The sequence below is a fragment of the Botrytis sinoallii genome, assembly GCF_014898435.1.
Source record: "Botrytis sinoallii strain Bc 23 chromosome Unknown BSIN_002, whole genome shotgun sequence".
In the NCBI taxonomy this organism is placed as follows: domain Eukaryota; kingdom Fungi; phylum Ascomycota; class Leotiomycetes; order Helotiales; family Sclerotiniaceae; genus Botrytis; species Botrytis sinoallii.
In genome coordinates this window covers 1,671,014-1,695,207 of record NW_024066029.1, presented here as the reverse complement: position 1 = coordinate 1,695,207, position 24,194 = coordinate 1,671,014, and the positions used below count along the sequence as shown (strand labels likewise).

The 24,194-nt window shown below is 44.2% G+C and overlaps 7 protein-coding genes across 7 annotated transcripts; 2 read left to right on the top strand and 5 right to left on the bottom strand.

Moving 5' to 3' along the window:
* Positions 1-28: 28 nt before the first annotated feature.
* On the bottom strand, positions 29-1,564 carry EAF02_001573 (uncharacterized protein; the record flags this gene model as incomplete). Its single annotated transcript, XM_038897621.1, has 3 exons — positions 29-1,221; positions 1,279-1,408; positions 1,460-1,564. 3 exons carry the CDS (start codon positions 1,562-1,564, stop codon positions 29-31), a joined length of 1,428 nt encoding a protein of 475 aa, XP_038762596.1.
* Positions 1,565-6,559: 4,995 nt separating this feature from the next.
* On the bottom strand, positions 6,560-7,463 carry EAF02_001572 (uncharacterized protein). Its single transcript, XM_038897620.1, has 2 exons — positions 7,034-7,463; positions 6,560-6,925 (listed from the first exon to the last, which is right to left on the bottom strand). Exons 1-2 carry the CDS (start codon positions 7,233-7,235, stop codon positions 6,810-6,812), a joined length of 318 nt encoding a protein of 105 aa, XP_038762595.1. The 5' UTR covers positions 7,236-7,463; the 3' UTR covers positions 6,560-6,809.
* A 700-nt stretch (positions 7,464-8,163) lies between these two features.
* Positions 8,164-8,790, top strand: EAF02_001571 (uncharacterized protein; the record flags this gene model as incomplete). The annotated part of the gene is made up of 1 exon (XM_038897619.1): positions 8,164-8,790. One exon carries the CDS (start codon positions 8,164-8,166, stop codon positions 8,788-8,790), a length of 627 nt encoding a protein of 208 aa, XP_038762594.1.
* A 1,292-nt stretch (positions 8,791-10,082) lies between these two features.
* On the top strand, positions 10,083-14,979 carry EAF02_001570 (uncharacterized protein; the record flags this gene model as incomplete). The annotated part of the gene is made up of 3 exons (XM_038897618.1): positions 10,083-13,185; positions 13,250-13,367; positions 13,443-14,979. 3 exons carry the CDS (start codon positions 10,083-10,085, stop codon positions 14,977-14,979), a joined length of 4,758 nt encoding a protein of 1,585 aa, XP_038762593.1.
* A 1,026-nt stretch (positions 14,980-16,005) lies between these two features.
* On the bottom strand, positions 16,006-16,764 carry EAF02_001569 (uncharacterized protein; the record flags this gene model as incomplete). Its single annotated transcript, XM_038897617.1, has 1 exon — positions 16,006-16,764. The coding sequence occupies one exon, from the start codon at positions 16,762-16,764 to the stop codon at positions 16,006-16,008; it is 759 nt and encodes a 252-aa protein (XP_038762592.1).
* A 1,234-nt stretch (positions 16,765-17,998) lies between these two features.
* On the bottom strand, positions 17,999-19,376 carry EAF02_001568 (uncharacterized protein; the record flags this gene model as incomplete). Its single annotated transcript, XM_038897616.1, has 2 exons — positions 17,999-18,579; positions 18,641-19,376. 2 exons carry the CDS (start codon positions 19,374-19,376, stop codon positions 17,999-18,001), a joined length of 1,317 nt encoding a protein of 438 aa, XP_038762591.1.
* Positions 19,377-20,599: 1,223 nt separating this feature from the next.
* On the bottom strand, positions 20,600-23,881 carry EAF02_001567 (uncharacterized protein; the record flags this gene model as incomplete). Its single annotated transcript, XM_038897615.1, has 3 exons — positions 20,600-22,198; positions 22,256-23,758; positions 23,813-23,881. 3 exons carry the CDS (start codon positions 23,879-23,881, stop codon positions 20,600-20,602), a joined length of 3,171 nt encoding a protein of 1,056 aa, XP_038762590.1.
* Between the last annotated feature and the right edge of the window lie 313 nt (positions 23,882-24,194).

The window sequence follows — 24,194 nt, the reverse complement described above, 5'->3', positions numbered from 1 at the left end:
ACAGAGGCCATTTGCCTTTCCACCGGTGTTATTGTCTCCAAACAATCTCATCCTGTACTCCATTCGCATTGTTGGCCGCAACGTTGTTTGCGACAGAATATTCCGTCATCCAAAAGTTGTCGGGTTCTTCGACATTTATGGGCAAAAAAGTGCTGCTCTCGTCAAATGGTATTTGAAGATTATTCTTGATCTCGGTTGGATACCCTGTCATAGGTAGACCTTGGTTTGAAGGTGTCAATGGCAGAAATTCGCTGGAGCTTGGTTTCATGAATTCCTCAAGTCCAAAAGTCCCAACATCATTGCTTGCGAGCATCTGCATCTGTGACACGTCGAGATAGGATGACGTCGTACTTAATCTGTATCTTTCAATTTCTCCACCAAATTCTGATGCATCAAGATCAGACCCGTATTGGTTATTTTGATTGTTCATCAATGCAGGTCTGGAAGGATCTGAAACACCCATAAAATCTTCGATTTCTGATTGCTCCCCAGAGGTTGATGTAGTCGTTAATGCTGGATGATCGATACTAGAAAAGTCGAATCCATTGAATGATGCCGCTTGGCTATAAGAAGAGGCTGCGAAATTATCATCGTTGAAATTTAATCCCGGGTAATTACTCCAGTCGACAGAAGCGGAGCCGATTCCGGCGGAGAATATCGGTTGTTCGAAATCTTGGATTGCCCCACCGTATCCATCGAATTGATATATGTTATTGTAATCGGGGGTCGACATATTCGTTATATCCAAAGGTGGCAATTGACCATTTACTTGGTGGAAATTTGTTGTTGGGCTGACGAGTGGCGATGCATGCTCGGACTTGATCATTCGCTGCTCTTGCTGAGCACTCACTATAGAGTCTTTGATTTGAGATTCGCTGTGTAAGGTATCGATAGCGTTCGTGTGTGGTAAATTATCAACAGACCTATTGGCCAGACTCGATGACGATTGTCCATGGATTGAGTGTGCTCGGGGCACGGTGTATGGAAGACCACATTTGTGAGCCATATTGTTATTCTTGTGTACGGGCTTGTGGTGACCATTTGTAAATATTGTCAAATTGTTTTCCGATTGGGTGGTCTGCGCGCGGGGTCGTCTTGGTTTGGATACTGGTATAGACATCGAAGGAGTTTCATCAGAGTCGGACTCGGGTACTGGAGGGAGATGATCACTTTTCAAAGCGCAAGTGCATCGGGCTCCATGGCTGCAACAACAGGTATCTGCTTTAATCATGTCAGAAACTGAGATTGTTGTGCCAGGAGTTTGTCGTAAAAGCTCACCCTGTGTATCTCCATTCTCCGGACAGGATCCTTTCGAATGTGCCTTTTCTGAACCGCATTCACATCGAACATGTGCTGCTCTGGATTTGCGCAATGTTCGACAATGAGTACATTGTGAGACAGGACGACCCTAGACAAGTCTGGTTAGCAAGATCGGCACAACAAAATACAATTAGTATACCTTTTTATTGATGTGTTGCAGAGGTCTGTCTGAATGATGACAATTGCTAACACGATGACCTCTGACACAAGCATCACAAGCCCACTTTTCTCCGTCGATGATCATCGTGAAGAGAGATAAATCGAGCGTGAGATATATATTTTAGGTAAGAGTAAGGATAAAGTTGGACGACCGTCAACAAGTCGTCACTGGTAACAAGATGGGAAAAAACCACCCTCAAGATGATAGATGAGATCTGTAAGAAATTGTATGCAATTCAATTGAATTGCTGAGTCGATAATAGATCGAGTCGAAGTAAATAAAAGTCAAGAGAGCAATATGAGAAATTGCTCTGATGTATAATAAAAGTAAAATGCCGCTGCCGTGGTATATGGGGTATATGCCCTTTGACTCCAAAATTGAATATTTGATCCAACGCCGGTAAGATGCGATATCCGAGAACAGAAAATTGAAGGAAGATGGAGGGGAGATTTGTTATTTTTTTGAGCTTTTTATTTTATTTTACAATGGCAGAGCCTTGCACCGTCTGGCGCCGGCTTAGAACAGCGGGACACCGAGGCCGGTTTGGCTTTACCAAATTATATGGTTATGTTCCTTTTTTTGGAGGACAAGTTGAAATGTGAATAGATTGATAGAAAACTGGGCGATGAAAATGAATTATATGAGGAATACGGTGACCCTTAACCCACAGTATTAAGATTTGGGTGTTTGTGATTGAAACGAACCAAAGACGCAGTTCGATCAGTTCGTTGGTTTATGGTGTGGCCAGTGTGTAGCGTGTACGGGATGAGGGTAATGAGGGTAATGAAGATTGCGTGGGTGGGCGAGAAGTGGGCTGGGTCTGATCGCTTGTGCTTGTAAGAAGGAGTTGGTTGGTGTTTATTGTTCTTGCAAGGGGGGGCGTGGTGGGCGTGAAGAGAGACGGGAGAAGTGAGTGGTGGGAGTGAAAGGGAGTGGTGTTGGGAGTGAAGGTGAGTCGTGGTGGGAGTGAAGGAGTGGGTGGAAGAAAGAGTAGGTAGCCAGGTAGTAAGGGTTTATGAAGTATTTCATGGTCTAATGTTCCCACTATTTTCGACAAAGTAGTAATTGTTTGGTTAGTCTCATCGAAGCGAAACACTTCAATTTCATTCATCGAGTTCATTATTCGTTCATTATTCTTTTACTACCCATACTCCTGTCTTTTCATTGATCGTGAATCGAGTCGAGTCAAGTCGAGTCAAGTCAGGTCAAGTCAGGTCAAGTCAAGTCGAGCCAAATCAAGTCACATCAAGTCACATCAAGTCACATCACGCAGGTTTGGTGACTGTGCTCTTTGCACCCTTTGCCAGCGAAAGAAAGGATGAATGATGACCACCTGCCTCTGCTCATCAATAGTTTTGTCATATAGGCTGGAAAGAATTCTTCTCTTTACCGGTATTCCCCTGCTTTATTAGCTGCGGCTACTACAATGCCACACCACATAGCACCTACTCCGTACAATGTGTACTTTACTACCCGTATCCGACTACTCACATGCAGATATCTCACAATCTTCAATCCGCAATCTGCAATCTACAATCTACAATCTACAAGAATTCAATATATGAAAGACCCAGTACTTACTCGGCGCCAAATTCTGATTTGCATGTACGAAGCTTCAGCCGTCAGTTTCTGGGCGGTGGCTCCTCTCCTCTTCGTTTGATTTGAAGTCTGAACAGTCAATCTGGAAGACTATAGAGTAGGACTGGCTTCACTATCTGTCTCCCGGTCCAAAGTTTAAAACGTCAAATTATTTTGTAACCTAATGGTGGCATGGCGGCTTGGAGAACTCCATATACGGGCAGGTCAAGATTAGGGTTAAGAGAAATAATATCAAATCAGAGCAGAAAGATTATCGGAATCCACAATCCATCCACAAAAACCTACATTTAGCCAGCATAGTTTACTTCCCCGGAAACGGTTTTGACTTCATTGATACATATTTCTCTTGTCAGCTAATCTAAGTAAGCATTCACACATGCAGATAAGCAAATAGAGGATGGATGTTTTTATTTTGCAACAATCGATTCAACCACCGATCAGTTTGCCCGATTACTGGCTCACCACATGAACGAATTGCAAAGCCTCGTCTAATTCGGTCAATGAAGGAGTTCCATCAAGGCATTCATTTCCAGCCAACTTCAAACATCCCTCATTGGGAATCCATCGAAAAATATCGAGTATTCATCGGCCCACTATCAACATCTAATCGCTCTCTTTTCACGCCTTGCCTGGAAAACATACATTTGAATACAATAAATGCCTTTATGGTTACTGTACACATTCTTCAAGGAAGATATGCAAGCTATTCACACATCCCACTACACCTACAGATCCCCATGAATCAGCATTGACAACAACGACTCAGCCCCAAAACTGATACCCACCCCGTATAATTACCGTTTTTCTGACGGTCCGGAATATCAGTAACCCAAGATAGTCGACGTTACACCAACTTCCATGTATCATATTTGATATGGCTTGACATGATGTGCATGCAAATAATGGTGACGAAGAACAATCGGAATTTCTACGGGACGGGAATGATATCCTCCTATCTTACTTCATGGCTCACGCACGCACCACGGTTGAACGGAGAAAACAATCTATAATAATAGCACGTACACAATCGATGTTCATCTCCCGAAATATTTGTCTAGCTATTTGACGATCTTGTCACTAGTTCTACGGCAGTCGGTAGACGAGATCGAGTCCTTGAAATTTACAATTTCCTCAACTCGAGACTAAAGAACCCTCAATAAAAACTTGGTATGACAAACAGGCCTTCATTCACATTAGCGCTGTAGTGCAATGCATGGTCGACGAGCCCACCAGAATGCTGGGATTTTAACGCTGAAGTTATGGGATACTCGAAAACTTCGTGCAACATACGAATTTTAGAGTTGCCACGTTCGAAGGCAGCTGCATGAAATTATGCGCAAGGGAGGAGCTCGCCTGGCTCCTTGTACATATCAAATGAACTTCAACCCCACGAGGAAAATCCAGAGGAACGATCAAATTTGATGTGCGTGCTGCGCCCTCTTCGTCATAATATGACTGATATCAACCATCATTTAATTGGTGGTACAATACTCGGATGCCACGATGCTCTATGGTGATGAAAACCGAATCTGAAGTGTAATATGATCATCTGCTCACCTGCACTTCTTTCACTTTGAACAATCACACGGATCGATTATTCTTGTTTGTTTACTTTGAAATGACAAAATGCTGTAGGTACAAAATTGCTACGGGGGTCAATCGAGCTCCTTAAACTATGCATTACATGTTGTATCTTTGCAGTCTTGCATTGATAGAATTGATCGTCCCACAAGCGAATTGAAATTAAGGGATGGACCCGAGAACGAGATTTCAGTAGGTACTCAGCTCCAATGTTTTCCTCAATACCTACCTACAACCCAGATTTCCACATTTTACATTCTACCCGGGTATTCAAATTAAACCACAAGATCAGAACAATCAAACATTCTCTCTCGCGCGAGTCTCGCGCTACCCGCTCTCAATTCAATTTCATCCATAGTCCTCAATCCTTCTCCCATATGCAATGTTTACATTGCCTACAGAACCAACTAATGCAGATGCAACCTGCTTGTAAGCTTCAAAACCACAACCCCACGCATCAAAGGTCCTCGAACTCAAGACCTTAAACTTAATCTGTATTCTCCTCCGACCTCCGCGAACAAGATGCACGCAAACAGGGCAAGCAAACAGGTTCTCACCGCCAGAGATACTCGACAAAATGAATGACCTGCGAAGTAAAACGAACCAATAGAATAAATACCTCATTTGTGTCACGTGGACTGCATGTGCAATCCATCCTTCCTCGTGGACTTGCGGCAGGTAGGTCGAGCATTTCCGATTACGAGCAAGTGAGAAAACCCTGGATTCTCAGAGGTGCAGTGCATCATCCAATCATATCTGCATACTTCTAAAAGCAGAAGGAGATGTAAGGGTCCTAGATTTGCACTACTAGGTCGAAGAAATTAAAGACCGCGGCAGCAAACTCAAATCAAAATTATCAAATAAAAAATAACCCACGTGTTGCCAAGTAAACCAAGAGCCATCTGGATCTTGATGGACAATAGTAAATTAGTAAATTAGTCAGTGGTTTTATGAATGAGATCGAAGGACGATTGTTCAATTGCCGTCGCTATTGATGTTTATAGGAGACAAGCTTTTTTGGCAGGTAGGTCGGTAGGTGCATTGACGTCCGTGGATGATAGGGTGATGATGAATCAGTTCCGGATTCCGAGGGGTGCACAAGGTGGAATGGGAGGATGGGAAAGTATGTGCTGGATATGATTATGTTTGGATGTATATTTAGAAAGATTACATACCTGGTAAGTAAAAAGTAATGTCATCATCACTGACTCGAGATAATGATACCCGTCTTACTCTCTTTCTATTATTTTCTTGTCGTGAGTATAGCAAGATTCGTTTGCATTTTCACATACTGGGTGATTAGACACCTGCTCGGAGATATCAAACGTGTGATCTGATCTTACAATGCGCATCGACCGTGGCGTGCGTGGGTATACCTTCCATCCATCTCCTGCCCGGGCATCAAATGATCTCGAGTCTGAGCGCAACCTCAGCCTACGAATTCGCTTCCAAAAATCCGGGACGGAGATACCCACGAGGATCTTCGCTGATGGTTTTTATAGTTGGAGAAACGGGATTATCCATATCTGCAATGAGAATACGCACAACCGAGATGATTCATTTGGATAGTGGAAATGCTTAGTGCTTTGCATTGACCTGTATAATAGGTAATCTTGAGGTAGTCAGGCGAAAAAAGCGAAAAAACCCCTTTCCATGCGAGCCATGTAACCGAACACTACCTACCTAGGTATACTTCATATATTTTATACACGAAACATTTGAATGGGTAGCAGAAATGCAGAGGTGGATAGATCAATGCGCCCCCACGGAATCTACAGTATCGCGGAATACTCACGTTGTACGGAATCTGTACGATATGACTCGGACTCCGATTCCGGTAGATACACTTGAAAGGTGGAAAATGTCACACGATGTGTAGTTCATCATTTGTGCGTCACTCCAAGATGGATTATTGTTTGATTGTTGTATTAGTACTAAGTAGTGAGGTATCATAAAGTATACTCCGCGAGTGAACCGCCCTTGTTTCATTGTTTTATTATTTCCTCCCCTTCACTTTCCTTCTTTCCGGTCAGCACTCCTCCTGTGCATCTCATGTGGTTATTCTGCTGGAAGTTTCCTAGCACTTATTTTCTTTATTTTGTATCCCACCATCACCCGTTTGGACGCCGAGATTCGTGAGAAGACAAGTTTAAGAAGCCTTCTTGGCGCTGCCGGGTGCAGCAGTAACAGGTCTTCCTTGACTACGTTGATAGACGGTGTATGTGACGAAGGCAGCGCCGAGAGCGACGACGATAACTAAGTTGCCTGTTTGAAGAAAATATTTAGCTTGTGTTTTGATTGTTTCACCTATTTTTCTTCCAATTGCCTTTCCATTTCCTATTCTACTATTTGAAAGAAGAAGAGTATACATACTCAAGAGGAACTTCACCAATCCCTCAAACGTCTGCGCAATACCCGCGATAGCAGAACCGATTGCTGCGAAAAATGCATTGATGAGGCCGAGAATCGTGTTGAGGATTGATTGGAGGAAGGCGATGATGGAGCTGAAGGCTGCGATGATAGTGTTGAAGATGGAGGAGACGAGGTTTGTGAGGGATTCAACGAGGGAAGGCATGGTTGCTTTGATATTTGCTGTTGATTCGAGTTGGACTGGGCTAGATCGTGTCGTTCTATTTGATTTGATTTGATTTGTAATTGGATTGCGATAGAACTGAATCGTAGATAGATTAAATATATCCTGAACTAGAACTAGAATTGTGTAGATGTGGCGGTGATATCTATCAATTTATACCTGCTACCACCTGCATCCATCGTTTTCACCTTTGTGGCGTCACTTATCGAAGATGACCTCATTGTCGTGAGCAAACAACCAGACAAAATCAAAGCAAGGAGCAACTGTTCCTATTTTATTGCAAGCATCTGCGTCATATCAAAAACCTGTTTGCAGCCCTATCACCGTCAACCGTTTATATCCAATTTCCGCATTCTTTACCACGCCATTTGTACCCTGTCGCCTGCCACAATTAGGAGCATTCTACCGTCTATCAAGGAAAACATGGCATTTCCAAACCCCATCTTTCATAAACAAGAAAGTGAATGTCTAAGTCCAAGTAACGAATCAAAAAGTCCATATTGTTTGACCAGGAAAGAATGATCCTCACAGGGTTGGTCGCCATGCTCGTCATTGTTGCTAGGGCTTTGTGGGGGCGGGCGCTAACGGACGCCAAGGCTTGGCGTTTGAGGATGGAAGATTTTTGGTTTGGGGGAAGCGATTTGAGGTGACGAGGCAGAGATTAAGAGAAATCATTTGGGGATAAGTTTACTTTGTGTACAGATACTTGGTCACAGAGTTCTAGGATCAAGAAAGCTGAAGTGTCCATAACTGCAATTTTGGGTCGACGCACCTTGAGAAGTTTTTCAAGAAACTGGACCCCAATCCTTCACACAAATTCTTCTTAAAGAAAATGGCACCATCTCAACCCCTACCCAAAAATTGGCCCTCTCAGATCCCATATCTGATAACTCCCACATACTGCACAACAATGACCCCTTCACATCTGAAAATTCTCCGCACGCCGACTGCAGACTCGCTTCCCATTCCCACTTCTCACACTAAAGGCCCCTCATCCCTCGTCAAAATTACGCCCATCAATGACCCCTCTCATCCCGCCAATGGCCAGAGTGGATTATTCGCTACGAGAGACTTGAAACCTGGAACTTTCATTTTGCAGTACATCGGTGAAGTGCATGCACCGAGTTCTTTGGCGGATGAAAAGATCAAGAAGCTGGTAGAATGGCATGAGAAGAGTGATTATGATTTGAGTTTGGATCGAGAGGGAGGTATTGGGGTTGATGCACAAGCAAAGGGGAATGAAGCTAGGTTCATTAATGATTTCAGGGGGGTGACTATTGGTGGGGAGAGGGCAAGGGTTAACGCTGAGTTTAAAGAGATTTGGGATACTGGGAGGGGAGAGAGAGGTATGGGGGTTTGGGTCCTAGGGGAGAAGGCTGGTGGAGGGAAGGGAAAGGGTGTGGGAAAGTGGAAGGGGATTAAGAAGGGAGAGGAGATTTTGGTTAGTTATGGAAGAGGGTTTTGGGGAGCAAGAAGAGGAGAGGAGGATTGGACAGAGGCTGGAGACGAGACATTTGGAAACAGCCTGAAGACTTGAGATGAAATGACAGGTCACGCTTCAAATAGTGCCCGACACATTAGAAGATTCTGTCGACGGAGGTTGGAAGTCATCGAAACCGAGGGTATCACCAGGCCATCAGGAACAGCAGAATCAAGGAATTCAATCACCGGACCGGATTCGTCCAGCCATCGCTCCAACGCTCGACAGAGAAGTTCGAAATCATGGATGATGTTTGCTCATACTTGAAAAACAATTAAGATGGGAATCATATTCCACCGGCGATGATGAGCCCATTAAGAGAACACTGGGATGGCATCATCAGCCAAAAGCTTCGCTTGTAGCTATGTTAAAAGGGGCTAGCAGAAGACAGACAACTAGTTTGGATTCGAGTGAAGGTTCAGATACATTTGAAGACCTGCCCATATTGTTACAGTCATCATATAAAGTTCATCGTAGAAATTTGAATCTCAAGATTGGAAAATTATAGCACAAGATTACGTGCTTTATAACCTGGGGTTTCAATTAGCATAACAACCAATAATACAGCGTGCTTCTAGCTTCTTTTGAAATTCGATTTATGATAGAAAATGTCGAGAATGTCGAGAATGCTTTGAGAATTGCATGAACATGTGGGTCCGTTTCCTTCACCGCTTCAGAAAATGGCTTTTGGAGTTAAAGCACGAATACATAAAGAAAGCTTCATGCCAATATATTAACTTTCCTCTCAAGCTTTAAACACTTCTTGTTTTAATTCTTGAAAATTGGAAGCTGCAAATCTTCAATTCTATATTACGTATCTAGGCAAGAGGTGATGACGGGAGGTAATAGCTCACGATGAGTCTCGTCAAATACTTGCCCCACGTTCAAGTCACTCCGTAAGCATGCTGCTAAAGTCGCGATTCCGATTGGCCAGGGCATTTATCGCGTCGCACAATATCAACGGTCTTCACATTGTGCGATACATTTCCAATAACCATATCGATACTGACTCAATTATTTCAACTTGAACTAACAGAAAGACTACATATTTCATTCCAATTTCAATCGAATACATAAGATTGGCCAAAAAAATCAAACTCGACAGGTATCGTAGCTTGTACGACTTTCATCAATCGCATAAGCACCCCCGCTGCACAATCGCCCAAATCACCTTGGACTATCGATTAAGACGTCTGGCAGATCAAGACCAGACTTTATTTCTCTTCTATTTTATCAGGAGTCTTCCTCCACTTCATAACACCTTTAAAAACGCCGTGTCCCTCTGAGGCCACAGCTAGGTGTTCATTGAAGTAATCGGAAGATATCCTTCTTGCCACCCTTATCCACACATGAGCAATCTTCTCTGGAAATATTATCTCGAAGATGACGTCGATAAATTTCGACGCATATTGGCAAACGTCGCCAACCCATCGCATACATTGAAAGGACATGGCGGAGGATCGGCATTTTCCAGTAGCTTTGGGAATAAAATAGGAAGTTCTGGCGGGTTGGGAACGTCACCGAAGACTTTCGGCAAGAGTCGCAAGGCTTCTGGTCCTGCTGGAAACATAAATGGGATCAAAGGGCAGGGAAATGCGATCAGTCGAGCGGAGTTAAATAGCAGAGATCATGCTGGGTTAACAGTTCTGCACCGAGCTGCATCTTCAACAGCGGTGAATGCAATAGAATTCGCCACCGCCCTTATCGACCATCCCTCTATCGACCTCTATATACAAGACACAGAAAGTGGATGGACAGCATTGCATAGGGCTTTGTATTTTGGTAACGTCACGATTGCTCGGGCAATCATCGAAAGGGACTCAAAGGACCGCGCTACTGGAAACACAGGAGCCAAGCCGGACTCGTCAGTTATCAAGATCAAAGATCGGGAGGGAAACACCCCTTTTGATGTCTACAATGCGACCATCGCACCACGATCGATCCGGGAATACATCAGAGAGCAAAGATTGCGCCGCCATGAAAGAGATGACGACTCTAATGACGGTGATTCTGAGCTGCTCAAGATTGATGTGTCAGAACCCGAAAGTATTGATGGGGATGAGCTTTTTGCTTTTGGTAGCAACAAAAACTTTTCACTGGGGTTTGGTGATCAGGATGATCGCCAGTATCCGGAAAGGATAACACTGAAGCGTCCTGACCGATTACTCTTTCAGTTTTATGAAAACTACCTAGACTCTGTCCATCATGACAATCCTGTCGCGGTCCACGAAAGCTTTCCTACCACTGTATCGGAGCTTCCCTCCATGATCCAAAACAGGCCTATTATAATACAAGATGTCGTTCTTTCCAAGTTGAGTAGTGCTGTCTTAACTACAGATCCAGAATCAAACCTTTACATGTGTGGCTTTGGTCCTGGAGGTAGATTAGGGATGGGAGATGAAACCACTCGCTTCAATTATGTGCCAGTGAACCAGGGTGGCTTAGCAGGGAAGAAAGTCTCGACCGTTGCTCTCGGTCAAAACCATACCCTTGCTGTATCATCTGAAGGAGAGATTTTCAGTTGGGGCACAAACACTTGGGGCCAATTAGGCTACAATCTACCTCGCCCTGCATTAAAGGATGAAGAACCCTTTTGCACAACTCCGCGCCAGATTTTTGGACCTCTGAAAAGAGAAAACATTGTCGGTATAGCTGCATCTGCTATTCATTCAGTGGCTCATACATCTAGCTCACTGTTCTGTTGGGGGAAGAACGAAGGACAACTAGGCCTTATGGATTCAGATTCCCGATCCTTGGAGGCTCAACTAGTACCCCGCAGAGTTGCGGCATCCCTATTCAAGTCATCGATCGTTAAAGTTTCAGCTATCAACAGTGCAACAATTTGCCTTCTGGAAAACCATACAGTCTGTGTTTTTACGAATTATGGTTATAATATGGTCAAATTCCCGTTACATGAAAGCTTCACAAACTACTACCTTCAAAGCACTTCATTCACAACCCGATATGACAACGAGTCTAACAATATCACTAATATTGAGTCTGGTGGAGACACAATTGCAGCCATTTCTGGTAGAGGAGATTTATACACTTTGAATGTAAGGAAGGTTGATACAAAGGTTGCGGCAGCTTCAACAACCAACCCCTCAAAAATCAAGGAAGCTCTATCACAACCGCAGCGAGTCTGGTCACTCCGCAAGGGTAACTGGGATGGAATCAAGTCTGTTGGTGTTGCCGAAAATGGATCCGTCATAGTTTGCACTCAGGCTGGTGCCGTGTGGCGACGTGTCAAAAGAGCTAAGAATAAGGATTCTTTCACTGGGAATAGTGATTATGATCGCAAGGATTTCAAATTCCAGCGGGTCCCTGGACTTACCAAAGTAGTTGCTGTCAGAAGTAATCCTTTTGGTGTATTTGCGGCGATCCGCAAGGACTGTGACGTGACTAGGACTCAAGTGAGGGTTGAAGATGAGAAATTGTTGGAGGATCTTGAACCATTGTCAAGCATCAAAGATCTGGTTGCCTCAGAGTATCCAGCAGAACAGCATGCAAAATGGAAGGATCGCTTCGAACATTTGGCATCTGAATATGGGTCTGTTATGGCAGCAGTCATTACATCTCCGGACCTTGAGGGCGACGTCGAACGCTTGTTCATGGGTCAGAATTTTGATAGCAGCTATGATATTGAGATCTGTAGCAGCACATCTGACATCGCAATACCTGTCCATAGCTTCTTGGTTGCAGGTAGATCTTCTGTTCTAAGATCACTTCTAGCCGAGTTCCGTCACAGTGGAACCGCTTCGCTCCCCGATCGTTCCAAATCAGAACCTGATATTCTCAACATTCATAAAGGTACAAGTGGTAGGATAAGAATCACTTTCAACGGCCTGGATTTTATCACTCTTGTCAACGTTGTTATATTTCTTTACCAGGATGAAGTTGCTGATGTTTGGAACTTTGCAAATTACTACCCACACTTGGCTTTCAGGTATAGAAAGGTTAGGGGTCAACTCATGGAACTTGGTTCCTATTTGAATATGGAATACTTGAATGGGCCTGGGCCTCATAGACGGCCCTCAGATTCAATAACCACTGACTTGGACAATGCAATCAAAGACGAGAAATTCTTTGATGGTTGTGATGCTCTTGTTGAGTTGGATGGAGGAGAAATTCCTATTCACAGTGCGCTTGCATGCCAAAGATGTCCTTTCTTTGATGGTCTATTCAATGGTCGGTCTGGGGGTCAATGGCTTGCTGGTAGACGTGCGGAAAATACAGGTCCGATCACGATCGATTTGAAGCATATTGCACCAGAAACCTTCGAGGTCGTATTACGCTATCTATATGTTGATATAGGGCCTGAGATTTTCGACCACATAGTCTCCACAGACATCGATGAGTTCTCGGAACTTATCTTGGATGTCATGAGTGTTGCAAACGAGTTGATGATCGATAGATTATCCCAAATTTGTCAGCACGTTTTGGGCCGGTTCGGTATGTTCTTTCCGCACCTCACTCCTCATAGATTCTTTTGCGAATAATACTAACATCCTCAAAGTCACTACCCGCAATGCCTGCCATATTGTTAATGCTATAGCACCTTGCTCAATCACCGAGCTTAAACATGCTGGTCTTGAGTACATGTGCTTGCAGCTAGAATCAATGCTTGAGAATCAGTAAGTCTATTTTCGGAATTCTGATGAGCCGCAATATCTTAATATTTGGTCTTGTACATTACTAACTTTAAACAGTCTACTTGATGATCTTGACGAGGAACTTGTTCTCGAATTGGATGAAGTCGTACGCGATAATCAACTACATTGTTTGCCGTTTGCAAAAAGTGGCCGAGCAGATCTGGACTTACACGAGAAGTATCCAGAATTAGCAGAGGATATAGACGAGGAAAGGCGTCGCAGGCTTGGAGATATGATGTTTCGTGCTCATCTTAAAGATGAGGATAGTCGATTATCTTCGTCCTTTAAGATGCGTATGGGAAGTATTGATGATAATTTGTCCTCTCCCAGTAATGAGAAAGCCAGGAGAAGATCCAGGGCGGCGAAGAACGAACCATTTAGCCCAAGTATACGTCCCAAGGATGTGGCGGCCGACTTCATGTTCGATATGGATGACGACGAACTGCCTGGAAGTCCACCTGACTTGAACTTGACTATCGATTTGACTTCTGCTTCTCCGGGGGGTCCAGCCACTCCAAGGTTTCCTACAAGCAGCTCAACTCCCAGGATTGTAGAGTCAGGGTCTCCTACGGACCTACCAAGTTCTGCTGGTTTGGGAATCAAATACGCCCCTGACACACCTCAATCAGCAACTAAAACATGGTCTTCCCCCAATCTTTCACTAAAGCTCGATATGAAAGAAATCATGGCCCAGGCATCAACAAGTCGTACTTCCAATTTATCCCTGAGCCTCTCTGCCCAAAAGGCCAAGGACGAAGAAGCAACTGCTAAGTCGGCAACCCCAAGACTCTCGCAGAAGGAACGCAAGAAACAGCAGGCAGCATTTCAACAAGCTGTACAGACTCCCGTGAGTAAAGGCAAAGAAAAAGCATCGTCTCCTTGGCAAGTTGCGGGTGTCGGTTCGAGAACAAATCTTAAGGATATCCTTGATAAAGAGAATAAATCTTCGCCAGTATCTCTAGCGCCATTGTCAACAATTTCACCAGCGATTTCACCAGCAAATACTCCCTCGATTGCACGCCGAGTTGCATCTCCAGATACTAGATTCTCTGGACAGAAAAGGAATGATAGCAGTAGCATCACAAAAGTACAAACCCCATCGCCTGGTCCATCAAAACAGCCAATACCATCATCTAGATCTACTCCACTCATCCCTCACTCTAAGTCATATAAAGCGCCAGCATCGAAGGCAGAGCCCTCTCTGCAATTATCAATGGCTGATATCATTGGAATGCAACAGAGAGAACAAGAAGTGATCAAAGAAGCAGTTGCAAAGAGAAGTCTTCAGGAAATTCAAGAGGAGCAGAAATTTCAGGAGTGGTGGGATCAGGAAAGTAAGAGAGCAATTGAGGAAGAAGCACAGAGGATGAAGGCTTTTAGCAGTGGGGCTGGGCGAGGTGGTTCGAAGAGTGGTAGCGGGAGAGGAAAGGGTGGGACGAGGGGTAGAGGAGGTAGGGGGAGAGGTGGTGGAGGTGGCGGAGGTGGAGAGTCTGTGAAGGGTGGGAGTGGAGGAGAACCCGTTAAGGGGGGAGGCGGTGGAAGTGGAAGACGGGGAAGGGGGAGACCACAGGAGAAAACTAGCGCTGCCAAATAGTTTGGTACTCTTCGTTTCGTTGTATTATAATATACTTTTGCGCGCGAGAACTTAGGCATGGGTTCGAGATAAGCTTCATAGCACAGCAGGCATGGAATTAGCTCAGTACATACACAAATATTTTTGAATCATGAACGAAAAGAGAAGTTCATTACATTAGACAGATATTCATATGAACTCGAAAGTTTGGAATGAAGGATAGAAATAGAGAATAGAGAATAGAGAATTACATCCACTTCAAGTTCTTACTATTACATGTACATCTAAAAAAAAGTTCCTATTGCGTTAGGTATGTGAAATGAACACATTCGTTTCCTTCGCTAAAGTATTTGCTGTGGTATCTCTATCTCTTTATGAGGAAGTGGAAGAGTGGTGACGGTGAGAGGATTGATGTGTTGATGAAATGAGAATTTGTGGGTTATCATTTAGGGAGAATTGTATGGAATGATAAATGATGGAAGCCTTCATCTGAAATTGAAACTCAGAGGAAGGCTTGTTGGGTGATAGGGTAGTAGGGTAGTATTTATGGCTCAGGAGTCTGTTTTTAGAGAGGGTTCGTTTTTTTTGAATTTTAAGGAGAGAATATATAAGGAAGAAATTGAGTGAGTGTTCGGATCTGAAATCCTTGAAGGGCCTAAGTTGAGGGTTCGGAAATCTAGAGTTGTGGTTTTGGGGATGAGATCGTGGATAGGAAGGGGATAGATAATGGGAGGTTTGGTTTTGGGGTTTATATGTTGAGTAGGGACAGAGATGGGTGTGTTTGAATAATGAGATCATTTGGTAGTTGGTTGATATACCATGTGTGTGTACTTAGTAGTTAGGAGTGGTAGGAGGGGAGGGCGAAAGCATGTCACATTATTTGGAGGATATGATGCATGATGTGATCTAGGATTGATTCACAGTCTTTGATGATTATGCAATTTATACAGAGTTTGGTTGGGTATCTCGTAATATAGGAAGACACCTGCGCTTAGTATTGACATGGAGGTGAACCATCCCTCATCGCTAGAAACATGTGATATATATCTAACTCCCCCACCTCTTCCTTCCTTCATTCCCCTTCCCATCACCCATCTTCTCCACCCTATCCCCCTCCCAAAACGCCTCCATCCCCCTCTCCCTCACCCACCCAAACAAATCACACTCCTCCACCATCTCCAACAATCCCTCCATAGACCACGCCTCATTCTTCTCCTCCCTATACCCCAACATCGCACCATGTTTCTCCTCAAGCTCTTCTTCCAACGCTCTCTCATATTCTGCACCCGCTGCTCTCGCATGCCTACGTTTCTGTGCGATTATACACTTCCAGATCTTGACGGTGTTGGGCGGGATATACGTAATCATTTCTTCGTCGGAGATGTCTTCCCAGTATTTTTCGAAACCCTCGGTGAGAGATAGGGTGGGTGAGGTGGAGGAATTGGGCGGTGATTTGTCTGGGGCAGCGAGCAGTTGTGATTGTGAGGATGAGGATGAGGGAGTAATGCCTCGAGAGGCTAGTTGGGGTGAATCGTTCCACCAGATCCATCCACTAGGGGTTTGAGGTAGTGGGAGAGTGTTAGTATTGGTATTGGTATCTAATGTTACTGCTTTCTTTCTTCTCTCAGATGGTTTTGGCCAACGCCATTTTCGAATGGGCGCAGGTGCTGGTATAGTCGATTCAACATTGTCAGGTTGAGGTTGTTGGGTTATTGTTCCCGTGCTGATTATGCTCCCCAACGAATGATTATTTCTACCGGGGCTGGAGATCGAAAGGTATGCGATCTCGGTGGTGGTGTTAGACATCGAGGGCGATTTTATGCTTCTGCCAATATTGTAAATTGCGAGTTGGTAAATGTTTGTATCTGTGCTGGATATTGCAAATAGCTGGATGTTCGCGCCGGCGTTGATGATCGACAGTGAGTAACTGCTTGTATAAATCCGAAGGTATTCGAATATATGTATTAATCTCAAGTACTGAAAGACTTCAAATGTCTGTATAGGTATTAAAGATTAGAAGTTATAGTATTAAATAGTGTATATCATCAGCGTGAATTGCAAGTATAAGATGTCCAAATTTATTGTAAAGAGAGAATGCAAAGTTGAAGATGAAAAAGAAATTCGAGACAAAATATACATATCAACCATGACGAACTATCCATCCCCCAAAATTATGCGGCCTTCAGTCTTTAGTTCCAAAGTTCTACTCTTAGTTCCCCGACTTAGTCGAATCTAGGCCATCTAGCTTTGCAACCAAACCTCTTTTGGACTTGAGTGGCTTCACCCTATATTCCCCAGATTCTCGAAATTTGAGTTTGAGCCTCACTGAATTGGCTTTGAACCAATGATATGAGACACACGTGATAGCTTTACTGCTTCGAGTAGGTAGGTTTGGTTGTTATCTAGCTCCTTTCTAACACTGTTGGCCTCTCGCTTGTCACCCACCTACCAATATATCATATCACCCCGGTAGGAATAATATTGATCGAGAGAGACGAACAGATCCGTCAATTAAACACCACTCAAGAATAAACTTCGTTCTGTCCAATTGGAAACCCTGGTAGTGGGAAGCTAACAGGTAGGCCGAACTTAGTCCACTGAGCAAGTCATTGGATATTGTGGGGTTTCCGAACGGAGACTCTGTACCGCCATGGTGACCGAAATGTATTCTATGAGTGAGTAACGTTTTGTCATTTTATTATAGCATCATGTTGAAGACGAATTGAATATTCTCCACTAAAGCATGGTATTGGATGAGCTCACTTCTCAGAAATTATATTACTTTTACCCTCGAGTAGGGAATTCTCCGGGGAATTTTCAAAAAAGCCAAGCATCACATCAATAAAATTGGGACTACTAGAAACAAAGAGCAATGAATGAGCACTTGAATGAATTTGAAATTGATTCATAAACCAAGCTAACTATATTATGCATCACTTGACTGCAGCCATTTTATTTCCAAATACACAACCGAAGAGACCGAAACATAAGACCTAGATCTTGATCTCCATCTCTAAGAATGTTTCCATTCAACACCCCCTTAACAGGTCGTAGCATCGCCCAATCCCAAGCTAACAGCAGCAAGCAAAAACTCCATATACCCAGCTCCAATCTCTTGCAAATTGAGGTTATGCTGAGCTTGGGTAGGGTAGAATGGACAACTAGATGCCGAGTTTCCAAATCCAAATTCAATGGTATAACCATGGATAAGATTCTTGGTCGTATCGGTAAAATGCCTAGAGTATGAATAATCATCACTGGCGCCGCTGGTTGGGTATAATGCCGCAGCTGGGATGACAGAGTATGTGCGTCCAGCAGCGGCACTCATACCTGCACCGATCTTTGTAGCTGCAGCTTTGTTGGCGGTAGCTTCGGCTGTGGGTGAGTATTCACCGTAGCCAGAACCAGAACCAGGAGTATCGGATACGATTCCGCGGACTGAGTTGTAGGCCGCGTTGAGGAAATTCATGGTCGGGTAGGAGGCTTGGTTTGTGTCACTTCCCCAGGAGTAGAGAACGTCACCGGTGTAAGAGTGAAGATCGATGAACCAGCGAACTTTGGAGTATGTATCCATCACCCATTTGATGCTTTTGGTTTCTGGCTCTGAGAAGGCGGCGGTACCTATAGGGTGAGACTGATTAGAGATGTTTTGGACCAGGGATAGTGAAGCATAAGTACATACCATGGAATACTTCAGAAGAAGGACTGGAAGACGCAACCTGACTTCGAACGCTTGAAGCCCACCGGGTCAAATCCCACACAAAGTCAAAGTTACGGTTCAAATCCACACCAGCAGAAGCACCAGTTCCCGATGCTGGGTTTCGGTTCTTACGCCAGCAGCTGTTGGTGGACTGGTCATAAGCAACACCATCAGGGTTACTAAGCGGAATAAAAACAATTCCTGTCGACAAGGCAGTCTTCACCTGAGCATTGGTGTATGACTTTGAACCGTATTTCAGACCGAGACCATTCTTGTTTGCATACAAGAGATCACTAATAAAGAGCAACAAGCCATCTGAAGAACCTCGCTCTCTTGCGTGAATGGCTGCATTCAAATACACGCGAATTGCATCATTACATGTTCCATTACCTCCAACTTTAGCGCCAGTGATGGAAGCGCCATTATATGTTTTGTATGGGGTGGTGAAAGTGGTGATACCGTATACACTCGCAAGAGCTTTGAGTCCACTTGAGATCTCGTTGACGTTCAAGAGTGTGGTGAAAGTGGTGGTTTGAGATCCCACACCTCGTGGTGCAATAGTTCCAGCGCTGTAGCGATCACCAGTTCCGATTGGTACGCCGTTGCTAGTTTGACGACGAACAACTCTTGGTTTTCCTTCCCTTTCTTCTGGGAGAAGACATCCCTGAGAAAAAATGGGAGCGAGAGCTGCGATGTAATACAATGATGTGAGCTTCATGGTGCCAGTTGAGTAGTAAGAAACTGATCAGATAACTTCACGTAGGCCATGATGCTCAAGTATATATATGTATCAATATCGTGGCTTTCCCATTCACTGTTTCCCCTCATCTCGGCCTTGTAGCTTCCCCTCGGTCGCAAATAGGTATGTGAAAGGAGTTCTTCAAGATTGCGAACCACTTGGCAAGCTTGGCCATCTTACATAAATCGCTACCTTCTCTTTCGAGAAACTCATCTAGTAGCTGAAAATTCTATTCTTAAAACGAAAAACGACATTTAGGAAGGTTGAGAATGAGTGATACATCAGCTTCAGATAACAAAAACCACTTGAGTATCTGCAATCCAAATGCCGCGATACCAAGCCCGGCATTCAGGAAGCTGAGAGCATGATAACGTTGGGACCTGCCACATCAGGTTGGTGCGCCAAGATCAATGCCTAGGCAAAAATGAAGTTCGAGATGCAAATTCCAAAGATTCAAGGAACATCACTTTATCTACCATAAAAGGGATACAAACGCGGCTCCCTTCATTGTCACCGATTCATATCGGTCTCCAAAATGGAAGTTCAGTTCAAAGGTTGATTTGTTCTTGTCAAACTCGCGCTTTACATCGGGGATCGGAGCCGCGACTCTATTGACCAATCAGAAAGTTTGTAACAACAACCACTTTGTACATGTATCAAATAGAGTAGAAGAACGTATCAATAAGATTATATCAGATTGCCTGGAAAATCTCAACGAAAATTTGAGTATCTATAAACCGGCGAATCACGACACTTCATGCAAATTCGACGATTTACCCGTTACTGCTCAGTACAGTTCAGAGAGGGGTATCGTAGCGTGATATTAATAAGGGTTCGTGGTATAGAACAATTGCATATGTACTGTCAGCTTTGGAACTTTTGAAGCCACCCAGTACATTCCATTTCCTTGACACGCCGTTCACAGCCTCAAAATTTGAATGAGCATTCTTATATTATGCATACCCTAAAGTAAATGTAGAAACCAACAACAGAAATGATTATAACATGAATCTATTCGTTATCTGCTAGTCATCTCTATCGCTTTTTGGTATACGCTATCGTACTAATACAAGTACTCAGTCTAATGACTTCTGCACAATGGTGCTGATGTTAATGCAATAAAACTCCAGTGACCCACTCTATCCATTCCAGACATTAAATATCATCTAGCCTTTCTAAACCATATGTAAATATAATCACTTCTAAGTTCCCTTGGCATTCTCAGCCTCCTGAATTTCCTGTGCCGAGTAAAATCTCTCCGGTCCCGGACGCGAACGAGCCCCTACAGCCGAAAGACTTGGACTCACATGATTAACATCATCCTGCCCATCCAAGTTCATCGCTGTCCTCGGCTTCTCTGTAATTTCTTTGCCCTTGCCACCCCTCTGAAGCGTATCTAGCATGTCCAGCCCCCCTTGTCCTTCAATTTCGCTTATCCCATCCGCTGAACTATACACAGGTGAACTATCAGGCCCAGCAACATTCCCCCCCGCACTTAAATGCTCGTTCTCCTTCCCCTTTACTCCATCCTCTGCAATCTTCACTGTTACATAATCCTCTACTTCGTCATCGTACTTCCGCTCATATCCTTCTGGAACCACGCTCCTGACACTGCCAACCAGTGATTCTGTGCTGGCATTAGCATCTCTCCCCATTTTACCATTACGCGCATTTCTCTCCCGAACACCATCTTTCATAATCCCATCTACCCCCTCCCCACCCATGCGCATGGAAAATGGGAAAGCTATACCTTGTGCCGTAGGTCTCCTCATTTCCTCCCCATTACTAGTATACCTCACTACCCCCTCTTCATTTTCGACTCCAATAATCGGTTGGTTTATTGTTATTCCTGGTACATCTGGTTCACCTCCCACTTCATTCGCTTCTTCAGCAGGAGCTCTTGACGCCAAGGTTGAGTGAGGAGTAGGTTCTTCAACCTGGGGACTAGCGATTTCCTTCGTAGAAAAAAGAGGATCGTCCACAGTCCTCATTGATTGTTGCATATCAGAATAAGTGGTCAAAAATTCCCCATTAATTTCCCCGCCCGATTTTCTTTTCACATCAGCGTTCTCATCCGCTATATCAGCGATTCCGCTCCTATTCGCCTTCATCTCAGTGAACCCCGCTCTAGTCTTTGTCGGCGTTTTGACGGGCTGATTTACCACAGGAGCTCCTAATCTTGGCTCGGTGTGAACAATACCGGTCTCATGAGCAATAGCATCATTCGTCTCTCTACTGTGTATGTCCCTGGCCCCAGCCCCGTGTTCTGCACTCGCAGTCGTAGTCTCGACATTTTTGCCTGCTCTTTCTGCTTCGATTCCGCGATCTATGGTAAGTTCATCATGTTTACTACCCCATGTACTCCATTTCGACAGCCCCCAACTCTTCTTTTGCTTGCCCCCACTTTCCCTGTCGATTTCAACACCAACCATTCTACGCCCGGCTAATGCACTAGGGGGTGGCATTTCTGGTACTTGTTGTAGGTCTAGAAATTGTTCATATCCTCTTGCAATTTCCTTTGCCCTATTCTTTTGTATCTTTCGCTTATCCTTAGAGTATTTCGTATCGAATTTTGTTTTTACAGCCATCCATTTCTTGACTGGCCCAGGTTTGACGACACCGACATCATTGGGTGAGATATTACAAGCGGGAAGTTTATCGGCTGGGTCAAGGGGAAATATGTTGCCATGACGGTCGACACGTTGACGGATCATATGATCTATGAAGGGAGGGAGGGGATCGCCTGCCCTGCCTATTGTTCCTATAGATCCGGCTATTCCCTCTGTAGATTCAGGTGTTTCCTAGTTTTTGTTAGTTCAGCTAATTCAAATGTGAAAGAATTGGTATAGGAAAAATACCTTTTGAGCATCCTCGCCAGAGTCTGAAGACTTTGAGATAACCGAAATGTCATCATCATCTAGGATCTCAATCCCCGTTTGCTGAGCTTTGGCTAGAGCCCAAGCTCCAAACTGTGCTATTGATCGATACATATGTTTAGCGGGTCGAGTAAAACTTAACGTTGGTGGAACGTGGCATAAATCATCCCAAACTTGTAATTGTACATCCGTTGGTGCCCACTTGTCCCATGCCTGTAGACGAGACTGTGGATCACAAAACGCATCCCCGGGTGTATATCGAACTGGATTGGCAGCTTTGTGTGCAATATAAATTTGTTCATCCCGTAACATCTCGCCACCGCCCGTGAGAACGAGTAGGGGTGGAAGACCACCAAGTGAAGTTTGGAGGACCGGAGAAACCAGAGGATGAGATAACAGCTGGTTTGTGGTATACATTTGAATTTGGTCTTTTATCACAACTAGCTTTCCATCAATCATGACTGAAAGATCATATCCAGGTTTAGGAATTGAACTTGCCAATGGCCCTTCATCTTTGTTGGATGAAGGTTCAGTGGCAGCAGCAGCATTATTATGCGTCTCTGGTGATGGGATAGCATCAGACGTGAATCCCCGAACTGCATCCCTTTCCGATTGTTTAGATGTAGCCTTGCATTCCCTCCTTGAAGTATTGTTAGAAACGCCTCTTTTTATATCCGCCAAATCATCTGCGTTTGGAGGTGGCCAGGCCGGAGATGGTCGGTGGTGAAATCCATGCGGTGGGATATAATCCAAAGGATTATCTGCAGCAACGCTCGGAAAAGAATGAGTCAAATCAACCCATGGTGAAATAAGAATAGCACCCGCAGGTAAAGGTAGACCATTATCACGCAGAATGACAAGCATACTCAACACCATACCACCACCTGCTGAATCCCCTGCAAAGATAATACTGGATGGTTGCAAATCATCAAGAAGACTGAGATACACTGCTAAGCAATCGTTAAGACCACATGGAAATGGGAATTGAGGTGCCAAACGATATCTAGGTGCTACGACCACGGCCTTCAACTTCCTGGCATGTCTTTGCATCTGATATCTATGTTCATCCGTACTTCCGAAAAAGTAAGCGCCTCCATGGACATACAGCATGACCCTCTTGGGATCTTCTCCCTTCTGATTCCTTTCTTCAAGATCTGCCTTCATCTCGATCGTTTCCGACTTGAGTTCATTCCCTGGTCGCCTCCATTTCCACCATTGATGCCCCCCAATGATCCCAATCCCTCCCTGTTTCTCCAATTGAATCGACAAATACTTTTCTGCTTCATGTATATGCTTCTCTGCAATGGTTGTTTCCCTCACGCTAACGTACGGAGGGTGAGGTACCCATTGCGAGGTGAAGGCTTGAATATCTTCGACTGTATGTTGAGATGCATAAAGCAGGAATTTGCGAATCAAGTGAAGACCTTCATCGTAGGAGATATGTGCAGTAGGTTTTTGCTTTTTGCGGGAGCGATCTCCGAGATACTGTGAAATGATTTCTTAGAGAGTTAAATAAATGTACAGGAAGGGGAAACTTACGTGAGCAACAAATGTTTGAAATACAACAGGAGCAACTGCCGTCCCGACCGAAAGTGTACTAAGTCCCATAGTTGCTGGACTTTGCGAGCTTGAAATTTGGTGTTGTTGTTTGTGATATAGTCTCGAATCGAATTAAGTGGTATTTCTTTCGCAAGTCCTCGCACCTTCGATCCCTTCAAACCAAATTGCAGATCAAATCTCCAACTCCTCACTCTCGATCACACAGAATCTTCTTCCACCAACGAATGAGAGTCCTAATTAGCTGTGTATGTATATTAAAGAACAAGTAGAAGATTCAAGATCTCCCCGTCAACAACCATAAACATAAAACCTTTGTTAACAGTTTTATCTATTCCCTGGGACGTGAACCCCTTTCTTTCAC